The following is a 17,500-nucleotide window of genomic DNA, read 5'->3' as shown; positions in this document are numbered from 1 at the left end:
GCTTAAAAAATAATTTTTGGTGAATCAACCCCCAATTCCAACCTTCGATGCTGAGTGCCTAAAAGGGAGGTAAAGGGTCCTATTTTTATAGTCTTTGGTATGACCCGGGCCGGGGTTTGAACTCACGACGTACCGATCTCAGGGCGGACACTCAATTTGGAAAATGGTTTGTCCAAGTTAAGTGGAGTGTGTGGATGGTGGAACGGTTCTAGTCGGATGAGAAATGTGGGCTATGCAGTCGATTGTCAGGCGTTGTCAATGGGGAGAAAATGACCGGAAATTCTGGGAAAACCTGGAATTTTGGTGAAGGGAAAACACGTTTTGTGTTCGATATATTTGAATATTAGTGTGGGTGGATGGTTAAAATGTCGGATTCGGGTTTGAAAAAAAGTGAACATTTTTGAGAATTTTTACCATTAACTCCCTGGACATTTGGGAATTTTGGTAAAACCGGAAATTTTTGAAAATATTGATATTATATTGTCTTAGGTGATATAAATGGGCAGGTGTTGGAATTTTTTTTAATCCGATGAAAAATGTTGATGTAGTAACAGTTTGAATTGAAATGGGTATTTTGGAATTCCTGGAATTTCGGTAATTTGTACAAAAACGAAAATTGTATTTTTGTCGTCCGAATTAAAAATAATGTTTTGTAGGTAGAATGGTCAAAAACAGTTGCAAAATGTGGACTGTAATAACTTTCCAGAAAGAGGTGAAAACAGGGCTCTGAGAAACCGGAAATTCTGGAAAATTCCTGGAATTTTTTTGAACTTGGAAAATGGTAGTTTGATTGTCAAAGGTGAGTGGAGTGTGTGGATGGTGGAACGGTTCTAGTCGGATGAGAAATGTGGGCTATGTAGTCAATTGTCAGGCGTTGTCAATGGGGAGAAAATTACCGGAAATTCTGGGAAAACCTGGAATTTTGGTGAAGGGAAAACGCGTTTTGTGTTCGATATATTTGAATATTAGTGTGGGTGGATGGTTAAAATGTCGGATTCGGGTTTGAAAAAAAGTGAAAATTTTTGAGAATTTTTACCATTCACTCCCTGGACCTTTGGGAATTTCGGTAAAACCGGGAATTTTTGAAAATATTGATATTATATTGTCTTAGGTGTTGGATTTTTTTTTTAATCCGATGAAAAATGTTGATGTAGGAACAGTTTGAATTGAAATGGGTATTTTGGAATTCCTGGAATTTCGGGAATTTGCACGAAAAGAAAAATGGTAGTTTTGTTGTCCCAATTAGAAGGAATGTTTTAAAGGTGGAACGGTCAAAAACAGTTGCAAAATGTGGACAGTAAAATATTTCCAGGAAGAGGTAAAAATAGGACTCTGGGAAACAGGGAATTCTGGAAATTCCTGGAAATTTTTTTAACTTGGAAAATGGTAGTTTGATTGTCAAAGTTGAGTGGAGTGTGGAACGGATCAAATCGGGTGAGAAATGTGGGAGTTGTGGAAGTTCCTATAACGGCCCATTCATTTTCAACGGGAAAAATGACCCCGAAAACCGGAAAATCTGGGTAATTTGGGATATTTAAAAAAATTTTTTTTTAGAGATCTCATGATTCCCGATCGAGCCGAACATTTTGATACTCGAACGGTTCCAATCAGATAAAAACTGTGGACTGTGGAGCGCGCCAAAGTTTTGTGTCAAAGACCAGTTTTAGTCTTGATCGATCACACTGCGTGTGCTAAATAAATAAGTTTGTGTTGTGATGAGCAGCATATGTTCTGCATATTCCTTGTTCTGCTCGCCGAAGAGACGCAATCGAAAGAAACCTGTGGGTGCCAGGACTCGGACCAGGACTCGGACCAAGACTCGGACCAGGACTCACCTTTCCTCGGCCTCGGTCGACTCAAAGCTGAGCACTTCGGCCATGACGCTGTCAATCTCCAGTTTGAGCTTCTGCACACAAAAATACAATTCACGTTTACACCTGAAGTCTCGGCACGGATCGTGTCCAAATCCTGGAAGGTGATCCACACCATGGGTCTCAAACCGGAGGCAGGAGGCCCGGGTCTGGCCCGCCACGGCATTTTAATGTGGCCCGCCAACGCATCAATAACGTACCTCGTATTTTCTTACCAAATGTATTAGGAAGAAAACAAAAATGTACTGCAAAAAATTGAGAGTATTTAAACTTTGATATTATCCAGTATTAAAACTGTAAAAATGTAAAAAAAAATTACGGTAAAATTGACACAGGGGTTTTTACAGTATGTTACTGTAAATTGAAAAAAAATCTACAACAGTTTTTTTTTACTGAAAAAGGCTGGTGACTAAGCTTCCAATTTTTTTACAATAAAATCTATTGTTGTTTTTACGGTGTATTACCGTCAATGGAAAAAAAATGGTAAGTACATTTTTTTACAGTAAAAAAATTTGTCAGCTTGATTTTTCAGAATTTTTAAAAATGTGAAACTTTTTTCCGTTTACAGTAAAATGTTGTAAAAAAACTATACATTTTACAGTAAAATTCTGGCAACTACACTGTTATGTACATACCGTAAAAAAGTGGTACTTTTTCTATTCACAGTAAAATGTTGTAAAAACCAACATTCATTTTACAGTAACATTCTAGCAACTAAGCTGTCAGTTTTTTACCGTAAAAAAAAAAGATGGTACCGTGTTTCCATTTACCGTAATATGTTGTAAAAATTTTGGTTTTTTTAAGATTAAAATGTTTTTTTTACAGTGTATTATTGTAAATGGAAAAAACGGTAGCACTGTTTTTTTTAACAGTAAAATTTGTTTAGCTCAATTGCCAGAATATATATTTTTTTAAAGTGGTATTTTTTTTCCATTTACAGTAAAATGTAACAACTGCCATAAATTTTACAGTAAAATTCTGGCTGCCAGGTATTTATCAGAAAAAAAAAAGTGGTACCCGCTTTTCAATTCACCAAATAAATTGTTATTTTTTTTTAAGATCAACATTTTGGTGACTTACCAATATCTACAGTTGTTGATTTTACTGTATATTTTTGTAAATGGAATTTAAAAAAATGGTACCTACATTTTTTTAACGGTAAAAAATTGTCCGAATTTTCAAAAATGTGATACTTTTTTCCATTTACAGTAAAATGTTGGGAAAAAAAACACCATCAATTTTACAGTAAAATTCTGGCGACTAAGCTGCTAGGTATATACCGTAAAAAAAAAAAAAGTGGTACTGTGTTTCCATTTACCGTAATATGTTGAAAATTTTCGTTTTTTTAAGATTAAAATTGTTTTGTTTTTTACGGTGTATTATTGTAGCACCATTTTTTTTACAGTAAAAAATTGTCAGCTCAGTTGCCACAATAAAATCTTTTTAAAAAAGTGGTAATTTTTTTCCATTTACAGTAAAATGTAAGAACCGCCATAAATTTCACAGTAAAATTCTGGCTGCCAGGTATTTATCAGAAAAAAAAAGTAGTACCCGCTTTTCAATTCACCAAATAAATTGTTAGTTTTTTTTAAGATCAACATTTTGGTGACTTACCAATATCTACAGTTGTTGATTTTACTGTATATTTTTGTAAATGGAAATAAAAAAATAGTACCTTAATTTTTTCTAACGGTAAAAAATTGTCCGAATTTTCAAAAATGTGATACTTTTTTCCATTTACAGTAAAATGTTGGAGAAAAAAAACACCATCAATTTTACAGTAAAATTCTGGCGACTAAGCTGCCAGGTATTTACCGTAAAAAAAAAAAAAAGTGGTACTGTGTTTCCATTTACCGTAATATGTTGAAAATTTTCGTTTTTTTAAGATTAAAATTGTTTTGTTTTTTACGGTGTATTATTGTAGCACCATTTTTTTTTACAGTAAAAAATTGTCAGCTCAATTGCCAGAATAAAATCTTTTTTAAAAAGTGGTAATTTTTTTCCCATTTACAGTAAAATGTAAGAACCACCATAAATTTCAGAGTAAAATTCTGGCTGCCAGGTATTTATCAGAAAAAAAAAAAGTAGTACCGCTTTTCAATTCACCAAATAAATTATCTTTTTTTAAGATCAACATTTTGGTGATTTACCAATATCTACAGTTGTTGATTTTACTGTATATTTTTGTAAATGGAAATAAAAAAAAATGGTACCTACATTTTTTTTAACGGTAAAAAATTGTCCGAATTTTCAAAAATGTGATATTTTTTTCCATTTACAGTAAAATGTTGGGAAAAAAACACCATAAATTTTACAGTAAAATTCTGGAGACTAAGCTGCCAGGTATTTACCGTAAAAAAAAAAAAAAGTGGTACTGTGTTTCCATTTACCGTAATATGTTGAAAAATTTCGTTTTTTTAAGATTAAAATTGTTTTGTTTTTTACGGTGTATTATTGTAGAACCATTTTTTTTTACAGTAAAAAATTGTCAGCGAACTGTTGCCAGAATAAAATATTTTTTCAAAAGTGGTAATTTTTTTCCATTTACATTCATATGTAACAACCACCATACATTTCACAGTAAAATTTTGCCGACTAGGCTGCCAGGTATTTACCGGGGTAAAAAAAAAAAGTAGTACCGTTTTTTTTTACCATATAATTAGTAAACATTTTTTTTTCTGAGATTAAAATTTTGGTGACTGAATTGCCAATATGTACAGTTGTTGATTTTACAGTGTATTATAGTAAATGGAAAAAAAAATGCTCCCTAGATTTTTTTTACGGTAAAAAATTGTCAGCTCAGTTGTCAAAATTTTGATTTTTTTTAATACTTTTTTCCATTTACAGTAAAATTTTGTAAAAAAAAACACCATCTATTTTACAGTAAAAATCTGGTGACCAAGCTGCTAGGTATTTACCATTAAAAAAAAAGTGTTACTGTTTTTCCATTTACCGTAATATGTTGTAAAAAAATTGATCGTTCTTTTTTACTTTAATATCTACGATTGTTGTTTTTTACGGTGTATTATTATAAAAGAAAACAAACGGTACCGCAGTTTTTTTTACCATTCAATTTAAAAAAACGTCACCTCAGATGCCAGAAATAAAAAATGTATACTTTTTTTTCTCCTTTTAGTGCAAAATCTTGTAAAAACCACCATAAATTGTTCAGTAAAATTCTGGTGACAAAGCTGCCAGATATTTATGGTATATAAATATATTTTTTTTTACTGTAAAAAAAAAAAAGAGTAAAATTTTCTCCCATTTATCGTAATATGTTAAGAATTTTTTTTTTTTATGATCGAATAAAAAAAAAATGCAACTGTTTTTCCATTTACCGTATTATGTCGTAAAAAAAACGTTTTTTTACAGTAAAATTTGGGTGTCTGAGTTGCCATTTTTTCACTGTAATATCTACAGATTTTTTAAAAATATGTACAATATCAAAATACATAGGAAAATGCATGTACTGTAAAATTCGCTGTAAAATGCAGCCCTTTGAGGGAAGCCATAACTGTGATGTAATCTTCAAAATAAACGAGTCCGACAATCTTGTTCTACACTGTAAAATTAAAATTAAAAAACAATTTTACAGTGAAAAATTTTACTGTAAAATGCGTGGTGTTTTTTCTCCCCAGAAAATTACTGTAAATAGAAAAAAATCTCTGTTTATAATGTTAACATTCTGCTGACTGAGCTGCCGTTTTTGCACCATCTATGTCAGGCTTGTCTCTGACAGTTTGTGAAGTGAAGTGAATTATATTTATATAGCGCTTTTCTCTAGTGACTCAAAGCGCTTTACATGGTGAAACCCAATATCTAAGTTACATTTAAACCAGTGTGGGTGGCTCTGGGAGCAGGTGGGTAAAGTGTCTTGCCCAAGGACACAACGGCAGTGACTAGGAAGGCGGAGGTGGGAATCGAACCTGCAACCCCCACGTTGCTGGCACGTGCACTCTACCAACCGAGCTATACCGCCCCCGTTTGACTGTGTTGTAGTTTCTCCTGTGTGTTTAGTAATTCCTGTCCTTAGTTCCTGTCAGCACTCTTATTTTGGTTCAGCTTCCTGTCTTTCTCCCGGAGTGCTGTTCCCCCTCAGCTGCGGCTGATTGGCATCTGGCCACACCTGGTGTCAATCAGTCCGCTCCTATTTAAACCTGCTTTGTTACTCCAGTCAGTGCTGGATTATTGTCGTTGCTACTTGTCGTGTCGTATCATATCTTGTCCAAGCTATATTCGATAGTGGTTTGTAGTTTATAATCTTTTGTTCCCTGCTTCCAAGTTTGTTTTCTTTTTACAAGTACGACTTCTGGTTTTCCTGCTCGATTCTTGCTATCTTACATGCTAAGTTCCCTTTTGTTTTCTAGCTCCCATGCTAGCTCCCTTAGTTTGTTATCCGCCCACGTGCGTGCTTTTTGTTTGTACCCTTTGTGGGTTTTTGTCTTAGTGTTTTAAATTAAATCATGTTTTCCCATTCAATGCCTGCCTCCGCTGCATCTTGAGGTTGGACAACACCAAACTTTGACGATCTAGTCCGACCTTGTTAAGAGTGCAGTGTACCTGGATGTCGTCCAGCAGGTGTTTCTTGTACATCTTCAAGCTCTCCAGCTCCATCTTCTCATCTGCTGTGAAGCCTGACAGAAATGCAAAACAAGACCAGCCTCGTTTTTTTGTTTGTTTTTATGTTTTCTCTTTCTCGACGTTCATTTCAGTAAAAAAGGGAAGTGACCTGCGACCACAGCTTCTTTGCTCATTTTGAGAAGAAACCTGAATGGATGTTGCTACCAATTGACGGGCGAAAACGTTAAAAACACGGCCCTCGGTCGATCAATCAGAAGGTTGGACGACAGTTCTTAGTTGTCTGGAATGGGCCCCTAGCAGGCACAAGACGTTGATACAACGTTGATTAAAAGCGACACCAGTGTATAAAGGATATCACCACATGGGCTCAGGAATACTTCAGAAAACCACTGTCCATAACAACAGTTCGTCGCTACATCTGTAAGGGCAAGTTAAAACTCTACTATGCAAAGTGAAAGCCATTTATCAACAACACCCAGAAATGCCGCTGGCTTCGCTGGGCCTGAGCTCATCTAAGATGGGCTAAAGCAAAGTGGGAATGTGTTATGTGGTCTGACGTGTCCACATTTAAAATTGTTTTTGGAAACTGTGGACATTGTGTCCCTCGGATTAAAGTGGAAAAGAACCATCCGGACTTTTATAGGCGCAAAGTTGAAAAGCTAGCATCTGTGATTCTACGGGGGTGTATTAGTGCCCAAAGCATGGGTAACTTACACATTTGTGAAGGCACCATGAATGCTGAAAGGTACATACAGGTTTTGGAGCAACACATGTTGCCATCCAAGCAACGTTATCATGGACGCCCCTGCTTATTTCAGCAAGACAATGCCAAGCCACGTGCTACAACAGCGTGGCTTCATAGTAAAAGAGTGCAGGTACTAAACTGGCCTGCCTGGTGTCCAGATCTATCTCCCATTGCTAAGTAATTCACAAACAAGGATGGGGCGAGGGTCACCAATTTGTAAGCAAATTGTCGAACAGTTTTAGAAAAATATTTCTCAACGAGCTATTGCAAGGAATTTAGGGATGTCACCATCTACGGTCCGTAAAATCATCAAAAGGTTCAGAGAATCTGGAGAAATCACTGCACGTTAGGCGGTACTGCATCAAAAAGCGACATCAGTGTGTAAAGGATATCACCACATGGGCTCAGGAAAACTTCAGAAAACCACTGTCCATAACAACAGTTCGTCGCTACATCTGTAAGGGCAAGTTAAAACTCTACTATGCAAAGTGAAAGCCATTTATCAACAACACCCAGAAATGCCGCCGGCTTCGCTGGGCCTGAGCTCATCTAAAATGGACTGATGCAAAGTGGGAAAGTGTTCTGTGGTCTGACGTGTCCACATTTCAAATTGTTTTTGGAATCTGTGGACATTGTGTCCTTTGGACTAAAGTAGAAAAGAACCATCCGGACTTTTATAGGCGCAAAGTTGAAAAGCCAGCATCAGTGATTGTACGGGGGTGTATTAGTGCCCAAGGCATGGGTAACTTACACATTTGTGAAGGCACCATGAATGCTGAAAGGTACATACAGGTTTTGGAGCAACACATGTTGCCATCCAAGCAACGTTATCATGGACGCCCCTGCTTATTTCAGCAAGACAATGCCAAGCCACGTGCTACAACAGCGTGGCTTCATAGTAAAAGAGTGCAGGTACTAAACTGGCCTGCCTGGTGTCCAGATCTATCTCCCATTGCTAAGTAATTCACAAACAAGGATGGGGCGAGGGTCACCAATTTGTAAGCAAATTGTCGAACAGTTTTAGAAAAATATTTCTCAACGAGCTATTGCAAGGAATTTAGGGATGTCACCATCTACGGTCCGTAAAATCATCAAAAGGTTCAGAGAATCTGGAGAAATCACTGCACGTTAGGCGGTACTGCATCAAAAAGCGACATCAGTGTGTAAAGGATATCACCACATGGGCTCAGGAAAACTTCAGAAAACCACTGTCCATAACAACAGTTCGTCGCTACATCTGTAAGGGCAAGTTAAAACTCTACTATGCAAAGTGAAAGCCATTTATCAACAACACCCAGAAATGCCGCCGGCTTCGCTGGGCCTGAGCTCATCTAAAATGGACTGATGCAAAGTGGGAAAGTGTTCTGTGGTCTGACGTGTCCACATTTCAAATTGTTTTTGGAATCTGTGGACATTGTGTCCTTTGGACTAAAGTAGAAAAGAACCATCCGGACTTTTATAGGCGCAAAGTTGAAAAGCCAGCATCAGTGATTGTACGGGGGTGTAATAGTGCCCAAGGCATGGGTAACTTACACATTTGTGAAGGCACCATGAATGCTGAAAGGTACATACAGGTTTTGGAGCAACACATGTTGCCATCCAAGCAACGTTATCATGGACGCCCCTGCTTATTTCAGCAAGACAATGCCTAGCCACGTGCTACAACAGCGTGGCTTCATAGTTAAAGAGTGCAGGTACTAAACTGGCCTGCCTGTTGTCCAGACCTGTCTCCCATTGCTAAGTAATTCACAAACAAGGATGGGGCGAGGGTCACCAATTTGTAAGCAAATTGTCGAACAGTTTTAGAAAAACATTTTTCAACGAGCTATTGCAAGGAATTTAGGGATGTCACCATCTACGGTCCGTAAAATCATCAAAAGGTTCAAGGAATCTGGAGAAATCACTGCACGTTAGGCGGCACTGCATCAAAAAGCGACATCAGTGTGTAAAGGATATCACCACATGGGCTCAGGAAAACTTCAGAAAACCACTGTCCATTGCAACAGTTCGTCGCTACATTTTTGCAATGTGTTGCTGCCATTAAATTCTAAGTTAGTGATTATTTTCAAACTAAAATTCAGTTTCTCAGTCGGAACATCAAATATATTGTCTTTGCAGTCTATTCAATTGAATATAAGTTGAAAATGTTTAGCAAATTATTGTATTCTGTTTTTATTTCCCATTTACACAACGTGCCGACTTCACTGGTTTGGGGTTTTGTATTTTTTGTTAATTAATGCTATGCGACAAGCGTGCCCGAAATTGTATTTTGTAGTTCTTTTGCCCGTGATCCAATCTCGTGTCTGACATGCTCTTGTGTCGTTAATCACCGGGAGTACTTTGACACGGAAATAGTCAAGAAGGTGCATGTGATCCCAGCCAAACGAGGTCGTCGTTTCTAACTTCCTGTTGTGTGTCGGTCGCTGATGTTTTTAAAGTCGAGTTTGTTTCAGTGGCGGCGCACGACCGCCGCACTTCCCCTTTGCAGATGTTGGCATGTGAACGACAACACTTCAGCTCTGCACTCTTACTGCGTGACACTTGTGCAACACACACACACACTTTTGATGACTTATTGTGTGTGTGTGTGTGTGTGTGTGTGTGTGTGTGTGTGTGTGTGTGTGTGTGTGTGTGTGTGTGTGTGTGTGTGTGTGTGTGTGTGTGTGTGTGTGTGTGTGTGTGTGTGTGTGTGCGTGTGTGTGTGTGTGTCACACACAATAAGTCTTCAAAAATTTGAAAAAAGAAGCGGCATTTAAATAGTCACCATGTGGAGGATATGTCACATAAAAAAAAAGATATATATATATATATATATATATATATATATATATATATGTATATATATATTTTATTTTTAAATATGTATTATTTATACATAAATGAATAAATATTTTTTTATTAATTTATATATATTTATTTAGATAAATATGTATACATCCATCCATCCATCCATTTTCTACCGCTTATTCCCTTTCGGGGTCGCGGGGGGCGCTGGCGCCTATCTCAGCTACAATCGGGCGGAAGGCATATAACTAAATATAAAAATATATATTTTTTATATATATGTATATATTTTTATATATCTATATATGTATGTATAGACATATATATATATATATAGTATATATAAATATAGCTATATATTTATATATATATATATGTATATATTTATAAATATATCTATATATTTATATATATATATTGTATATATTTATAAATATATCTATCTATATACATATATATATTTTATCTATATATTTATATACATATATATATATATATATATATTTATATATATATATATATATATATATATATATATATATATATATATATATATATATTTATATATATATGTATAGACCTATATATATATATTTTTTTGGGATATATATACAATAGAAAAAAAAAAAAATATATATATATATATATATATATATATTTTTTTTTTTCTCTTTGTATGTACGTATACTAGAGATGCGCGGCTAGGCAATTATATTATCCGCAACCGCATCACCAAAGTCGTCTTCCACCCGCCATCCACCCGAACCAACCTTTTATCAGAACCGCGACCGCCCGCTGGCTGAAATACATCAGATGTCGGCCACCTTTACCGCTCACAGATCTATTTAAAACCGTTTCACAGAGTAATGAAGACAATTGGAGCCGCTGACGTTCTCGCGAATTGTTCATCCCGAATGACAATAATAAGGGCGTGCTGTGAAGCCGTTGCCTTAGACACCTTCAACGACATGTACAAACCAATTCTTAGTCCGGCAACATGTTGTGTGCAGCTTCCGCAATCACTCGTACAAGACTGCAAGGCATACTGGGTGATACGGAGTACACTGATGGTTGTGATATAAACAACTTTAACACTTACTAATATGCGCCACGCTGTGAAGCCACACCAAACAAGATTGACAAACACATTTCGGGAGAACATCCTCACAGTAACACAACATAAACCCAACACAACAAATACCCAGAATCCTTTGTATCTGTGACAATTCCTGAATATATTTTACACCCCCGCGCCCCCAACCCCGCCCACCTTACCGACGCACGGAGGGGTTGCTGCTAGCGGGGTGAATAAAATAGTCAGGTTGTGTCATGGATACAAAGGATTCTGGGTATTTGTTGTGTTGCGTTTATGTTGTGTTACTACAAGGGATACCGATCCCAGAACCATGTATATCAAATATTTCCGGATGGTTCAACCGCCACCCGCCCAAATCTAATTAAAATCTATTTTTCCGTCAGGACACCCGCCCGACCCGTGGTTTATCCGCGGACTCCGCGGATGAAACCGCAAACCGCGCATCTCTAACGTATACATACATATATGTATATTTACTAAATATATATACATATACATTTTATATATTCAAACAAACATATAGATAAATATATATATATTAATATATATTAAAAATAAACTTTTTGATTGAGAATAATAAAAAGGGACTTTTTGATAATATACACTGACATTTACACTATATATATATATATATATATATATATATATATATATATATATATATATATATATATATATATATATATATATATATATATATCAAGTCAAAAAGTTGACCAGTTATCTTACTATAATATTTGCCCATTGTTATTATCCCTGGAAACATTTAACACATTAAAATATTTTTGCCACACAGTACATTTTTAGTTCCATAAAACCACATAAAAAAATTACTTAAAAAGTAAAATAAACCTATTAAACCTATAACAGTAATACCCCCAAATAATAATAACTATTGCAAAACATATTTAGACTTACCCATTTGGCAGTCAGTCATGAGATCCAGCGACAAAGAGAAGAATGTGAAAATAAAGGTGGAAGATGTCATCAAATGTTCAGTCAGCTTGTGCAGCATCAGCACATTGAATGAAGCCTTGCCTCTAACCACGCCCACATTGGCCACGCCTCCTCTGTGTCGATTCAGCAGGACATTATTCAAGGCGCCCTTCAAAATAAAACACAAGAGTGAGCCGAGTTTTTTTTTTTTTTTTTGTAGTCGGTTTTAAATGACAAATTATTATTATTATTATTATTGTTATTATTATTCAAGTCATTCATCTGATATAAATGTCAGCTCATGAGCAGGTCACGTGGTAAGGCTGACTTCCAGTAACGTCAGTCAAAAAGGTGACATCCTGTCCCGACCTGCAGGAAGTGTTGAAAGGTTGCACTGTCGTCATGGTAACGTAGAGAAATGTTTGTCAACATGACTATGCTCCAAGCAAAAAAAAAATGAAAGTAAAACCTGGCGTGATAAATCAAAATGATCATTTAAATGTTGGGAAATGATTAAAAATACAAAAGCCCTTGAATTGATTTTGTTATTGCAGAAATTTAAAGTGATTTAAATGATCATTTTTTTTGTATGTTTGAATTTTGTATATTATCCTATTTTTTATTATTATTTTTATATTCTATTTGTATTTGCTTTAGTTTTGAAGCGATTAAGATGAGCCTTTTTTGTCTGTTTGAATTTTGTATATTATCCTATTTTTTATTATTATTTTTTGTATAATCTATTTGTATTTGCTTTAGTTTTAAAGTCATTCAGATGAGCATTTTTGTATGTTTGAATTTTGTATCTTATCCTATATTTTTTATTATTATTTATTGTTATTATTTTTATATTCTATTTGTATTTGCTTTAGTTTTAAAGTGATTTATATTAAGCTTTTTTGTATGTTTGAATTTTGTATTTTATGCTATATTTGTAATTATTATTTATTTTATTATTTTTATATTTTATTTGTATTTGCTTTAGTTTTAAAGTCATTCAGATGAGCATTTTTTGTATGTTTGAATTTTGTATCTTATCCTATATTTTTTATTATTATTTATTGTTATTATTTTTTATATTCTATTTGTATTTGCTTTAGTTTTAAAGTCATTCAGATGAATTTTTGTGCTTGAATTTTGTATCTTATCCTATGTTTTTTTTACTATCATTTATTGTTATTATTTTATATTCTATTTGTATTTGCTTTAGTTTTAAAGGGATTTGGACTAACCTTTTTTGTATGTTTGAATTTTGTATCTTATCCTATATTTTTTTATTATTATTTATTGTTATTATTTTTATATTGTATTTGTATTTGTTTTAGTTTTAAAGTGATTTAGATCAGCCTTTTTTGTATGTTTGAATTTTGTATATTATCCTATTTTTTAAATTATTATTTATTGTTATCATTTTTATATTCTATTTGTATTTGCTTTAGTTTTAAAGTCATTCAGATGAGCTTTTTTGTGTTTGAATTTTGTATCTTATCCTATGTTTTTTTTATTATTATTTATTGTTATTATTTTTATATTCTATTTGTATTTGCTTTAGTTTTGAAGTAATTTAGATGAGCCTTTTTTTTCTGTCTGAATTTTGTATCTTGACCTATTTTTATTATTATTATTTTTATATTGTATTTGTATTTGCTTTAGTTTTAAAGTGATTTGGATGAGCTTTATTAGTATGTTTGATTTTTGATCCGTCCTATTTTATTATTATTATTATTTATTCTTATTATTTTTAAAATATTTTATTTGTATTTGCTTTAGTTTTAAAGTGATTCAGATGAGCCTTTTTTGTCTGTTTGAATTTTGTATCTTGTCCTATTTTTATTATTATTATTTTTCTTTTCTATTTGTATTTGCTGTAGTTTTAAAGTGATTTGAATGAGCCTTATTAGTATGTTTAATTTTTGTATCCATCCTATTTTTTTATTATTATTTATTGTTATTATTTTTATATTCTATTTGTGTTTGCTTTAGTTTTAAAGTAATTTAGATGAGCCTTTTTTGTCTGCTTGAATTTTGTATCTTGTCCTGTTTTTATTATTATTATTCTTATATTCTATTTGTATTTGCTTTACTTTTAAAGTGATTTGGATGAGCCTTATTAGTATGTTTAATTTTTGTATCCATCCTATTTTTTTAATTATTATTCATTGTTATTATTTTTATATTCTATTTGTATTTGCTATAGTTTTCCTTCCATTACATAATTTGCGAAAGACTGTATTTGCTCAACCTGACGGATTGAAAAAAAAAAAAAAAAAAAAAAAAGGTTGTCACATTGTCGTCACAAGTCTTTGCCGGAAATAGCCGGAACATCCGCTGCGTTTAGCTTGTACTTGAATTTAACTATGACCTTTATATTGAAAAAATGTGAACTATAGAAACAAAAATATGTATTTTTTTATTCCTCCATCATCATCATAACGTTTATACTAGTTAAAAAAAAAAGAAGAAAAAAAAAAAGTTTTCTAATGTTGCTTTATGTTGAAATCAGGCTCTGGGACCCCCTCTAGTGGTTGTACTGTCACATTACAGACATTGTCATTGTTAAATAAGAATTTTAATAAACCTAAATTGTTAAGCTGCTTGGAATCAACAAACTCTTCTACAATATAAGAAAATACAATGAAAATATTTAAAAAGCTACATTTAAACAAATGTTTAATACAAATATTTACGACATCATTATAGTACACGGGTGTCAACCTGTAATTTAATTTGACCCTTGAGGCAATATCAAATTAACATCACAGCTGGCCCACCGTTATCCGCTGTAACACCGCAATTTCTCACACTTGCCAATCCTCCCGAAGTTCAGCGCCCCTCCCGAAAATCTCCCGGGGCAAGCATTCTGCCAATTTCCACCCGGACAACAATATTGAGGGCGTTCCTTAAAGGCACTGCCTTTAGCATTCTCTATAACCTGTCGTCACGTCCGCATTTCCTCCATTCAAACAGCGTGCAGGCCCACTCGCATAATATATGCGGCTATTACACACACATAAGTGAATGCAATGCATACTTGGTCAACAGCCATACGGGCCACACTGAGGGTGGCCGTATAAACAACTTTAACACTGTTACAAATATGTGCCACACTGTGAACCCACACCAAACAAGAATGAAAACCACATTTTGGGAGAACATCCGCACCGTGACACAACATAAACACAACAGAACAAATATCCAGAACCCCTTGCAGCACTAACTCTTTAGGGACACTACAATATACACCGCCGCCCCTCCCCAACCCCGCCCCCATCGCCCGAATTCGGAGGTCTCAAGGTTAGCAAGTATGCCTTCCTTAAGATGCTAACTTTTTGCTAGAGTGTAGGTACACAGAACATCGGAGGATCAAAATGTGCGAGAAAATGAGAGCAGACCGTGTTGACAAACAATGTGGGGACCGCAGGTGCAGACACACAAGAGAAGAATCCCTGGCTATTAATGCCTCACAATCAAACACTTTTGTGTTAAAATACTGAACAGATTTTTACCTTATCACAATAAACATCTGTTCAGTATTTTAACATAAAAGTGTTAACATTTTGAACAGATGTTTACCTTATCCCAATAAACATATTTTAAGTATTTTAACATAAACGTGTTTGACTGTGAGGCATTAAAAGCCACAAAATGCAACGGACACAGAACATCAGAGGGTCAAATGTGCGAGAAAATGAGAGCAGACAGTGTTGACAAATAATGCTGCAACCTGGTGTGGGAACCGCAGGTGCAGAAACACAAAAGAAGAATCTCTGTGGGATGCAGAAACTGGAAGACAAATTTTCCGTGCAACGTTAATATCGTTGTTACTCAGCCAGCGTTTGTGGGTCTGATGGACCCTTGCATTTTGTGGCTTTTATTGCCTCACAATCAAAACACTTTTATGTTAAAATACTTAAAATATATTTATTGGCATAAGGTAAACATCTGTTCAATATTTTAACAGTTTTAGGTTAAAATACTGAACAGATGTTTATTGGGATAAGGTAAACATCTGTTCAGTAATTTTAACATAAACGTGTTTGATTGTGAGGCATTAAAAGCCACAAAATGCAACAGACACAGAACATCAGAGGGTCAAATGTGCGAGAAATTGAGAGCAGACAGTGTTGACAAACAATCCTGCAACCTGGTGTGGGAACCGCAGGTGCAGAAACACAAAAGAAGAATCCCTGTGGGGATGCAGAAACTGGTAAAGAAATTTTCCGTGCAATGTTCATATTGTCGTTACTCAGCCAGCGTTTGTGAGTCTGGTGGACCCGTTGCATTTTGTGGCTTTTAATGCCTCGCAATCAAAACACATTTATGTTAAAATACCGAACAGATGTTTATTGGGATAAGGTAAACATCTGTTCAGTATTTTAACATAAAAGTGTTTGATTGTGAGGCATCAAAAGACACAAAATGCAACAGACACAGAACATCAGAGGGTCAAATGTGCGAGAAAATGAGAGCAGACAGTGTTGACAAATAATGCTGCAACCTTGTGTGGGAACCACAGGTGCAGAAACACAAAAGAAGAATCCCTGTGGGATGCAGAAACTGGCAGAGAAAATTTCCGTGCAACGTTAATATCGTTACTCAGCTAGTATCTGTGGGTCTGATGGACCCGTTGCATTTTGTGGCTTTTATTGCCTCACAATCAAAACACGTTTATGTTAAAATACCGAACAGATGTTTATTGGGATAAGGTAAACATCTGTTCAGTATTTTAATATAAACGTGTTTGATTGTGAGGCATTAATAGCCACAAAATGCAACGGACACAGAACATCAGAGGGTCAAATGTGCGAGAAAATGAGAGCAGACAGTGTTGACAAACAACGCTGCAACCTGGTGTGGGAACCGCAGGTGCAGAAACACAAAAGAAGAATCCCTGTGGGATGCAAAAACTGGCAGAGAAATTTTCCGTGCAACGTTCATATCGTTGTTACTCAGCCAGCGTTTTTGGACTGTAGTTTTTTTCCCAACATATTACTGTAATGTTTTTGTTAGCTTAGCAGGTTCGCAGCACGAGTTTCTTTTGAATCTTTCACTGGTTTGTGTTTCTGTTGCTTAATAAATAGATGGACTGTGCTTACATGGCTGTATCTTCTTGTCAACAAACGGGGTATTGTTTGGATGGCACTTATGTCACTTCAATTGTTGATTTGTTGTTCAATATTTCCTCCGTTGTTATTGTATTGCATGTACGAACTATGACTTTGTTTATTCCGTCTTGTGTGCATGAAGGAGGAGGAAACAGAGTGACACTTCCGCATCAATCACCTTAGCAATCACAGTCCATTTGGTTATAGTTATGGATTAAGTTTATTTCAAAAATGCTAATGTACTATAGTTTGATCAACTTTGGATGGATTTGTTTTGGGAGCAAAATGTGATGAAAGGTTCAAATCTGCATTCACATGTGTGCTATTTTTATTTTTTTTCCCCCAAAACTCCCAGAAACTATTTTTAGTTGCAAATGTAACT

The 17,500-nt window shown here is 34.9% G+C and overlaps 1 protein-coding gene across 2 annotated transcripts in view; it reads right to left on the bottom strand.

Moving 5' to 3' along the window:
* Positions 1–12,131, bottom strand: part of cyth4b (cytohesin 4b) — a 30,672-nt gene extending 18,541 nt beyond the window's left edge. For both annotated transcript variants that reach the window (XM_061914559.1, XM_061914567.1), the window contains exons 1-3: positions 11,996–12,131; positions 6,432–6,505; positions 1,836–1,906 (exon numbers count right to left, since the gene is read on the bottom strand). In XM_061914559.1, the coding sequence (XP_061770543.1) occupies positions 1,836–1,906; positions 6,432–6,505; positions 11,996–12,092 (242 nt within the window). In that variant the 5' untranslated portion in view covers positions 12,093–12,131. The remainder of the gene's footprint in view (positions 1–1,835; positions 1,907–6,431; positions 6,506–11,995) is intronic.
* Between the last annotated feature and the right edge of the window lie 5,369 nt (positions 12,132–17,500).

The sequence above is a fragment of the Nerophis ophidion genome, linkage group LG01 (assembly GCF_033978795.1).
Source record: "Nerophis ophidion isolate RoL-2023_Sa linkage group LG01, RoL_Noph_v1.0, whole genome shotgun sequence".
Lineage (NCBI taxonomy): Eukaryota > Metazoa > Chordata > Actinopteri > Syngnathiformes > Syngnathidae > Nerophis > Nerophis ophidion.
This window is presented reverse-complemented; position numbering and strand designations above follow the sequence as displayed.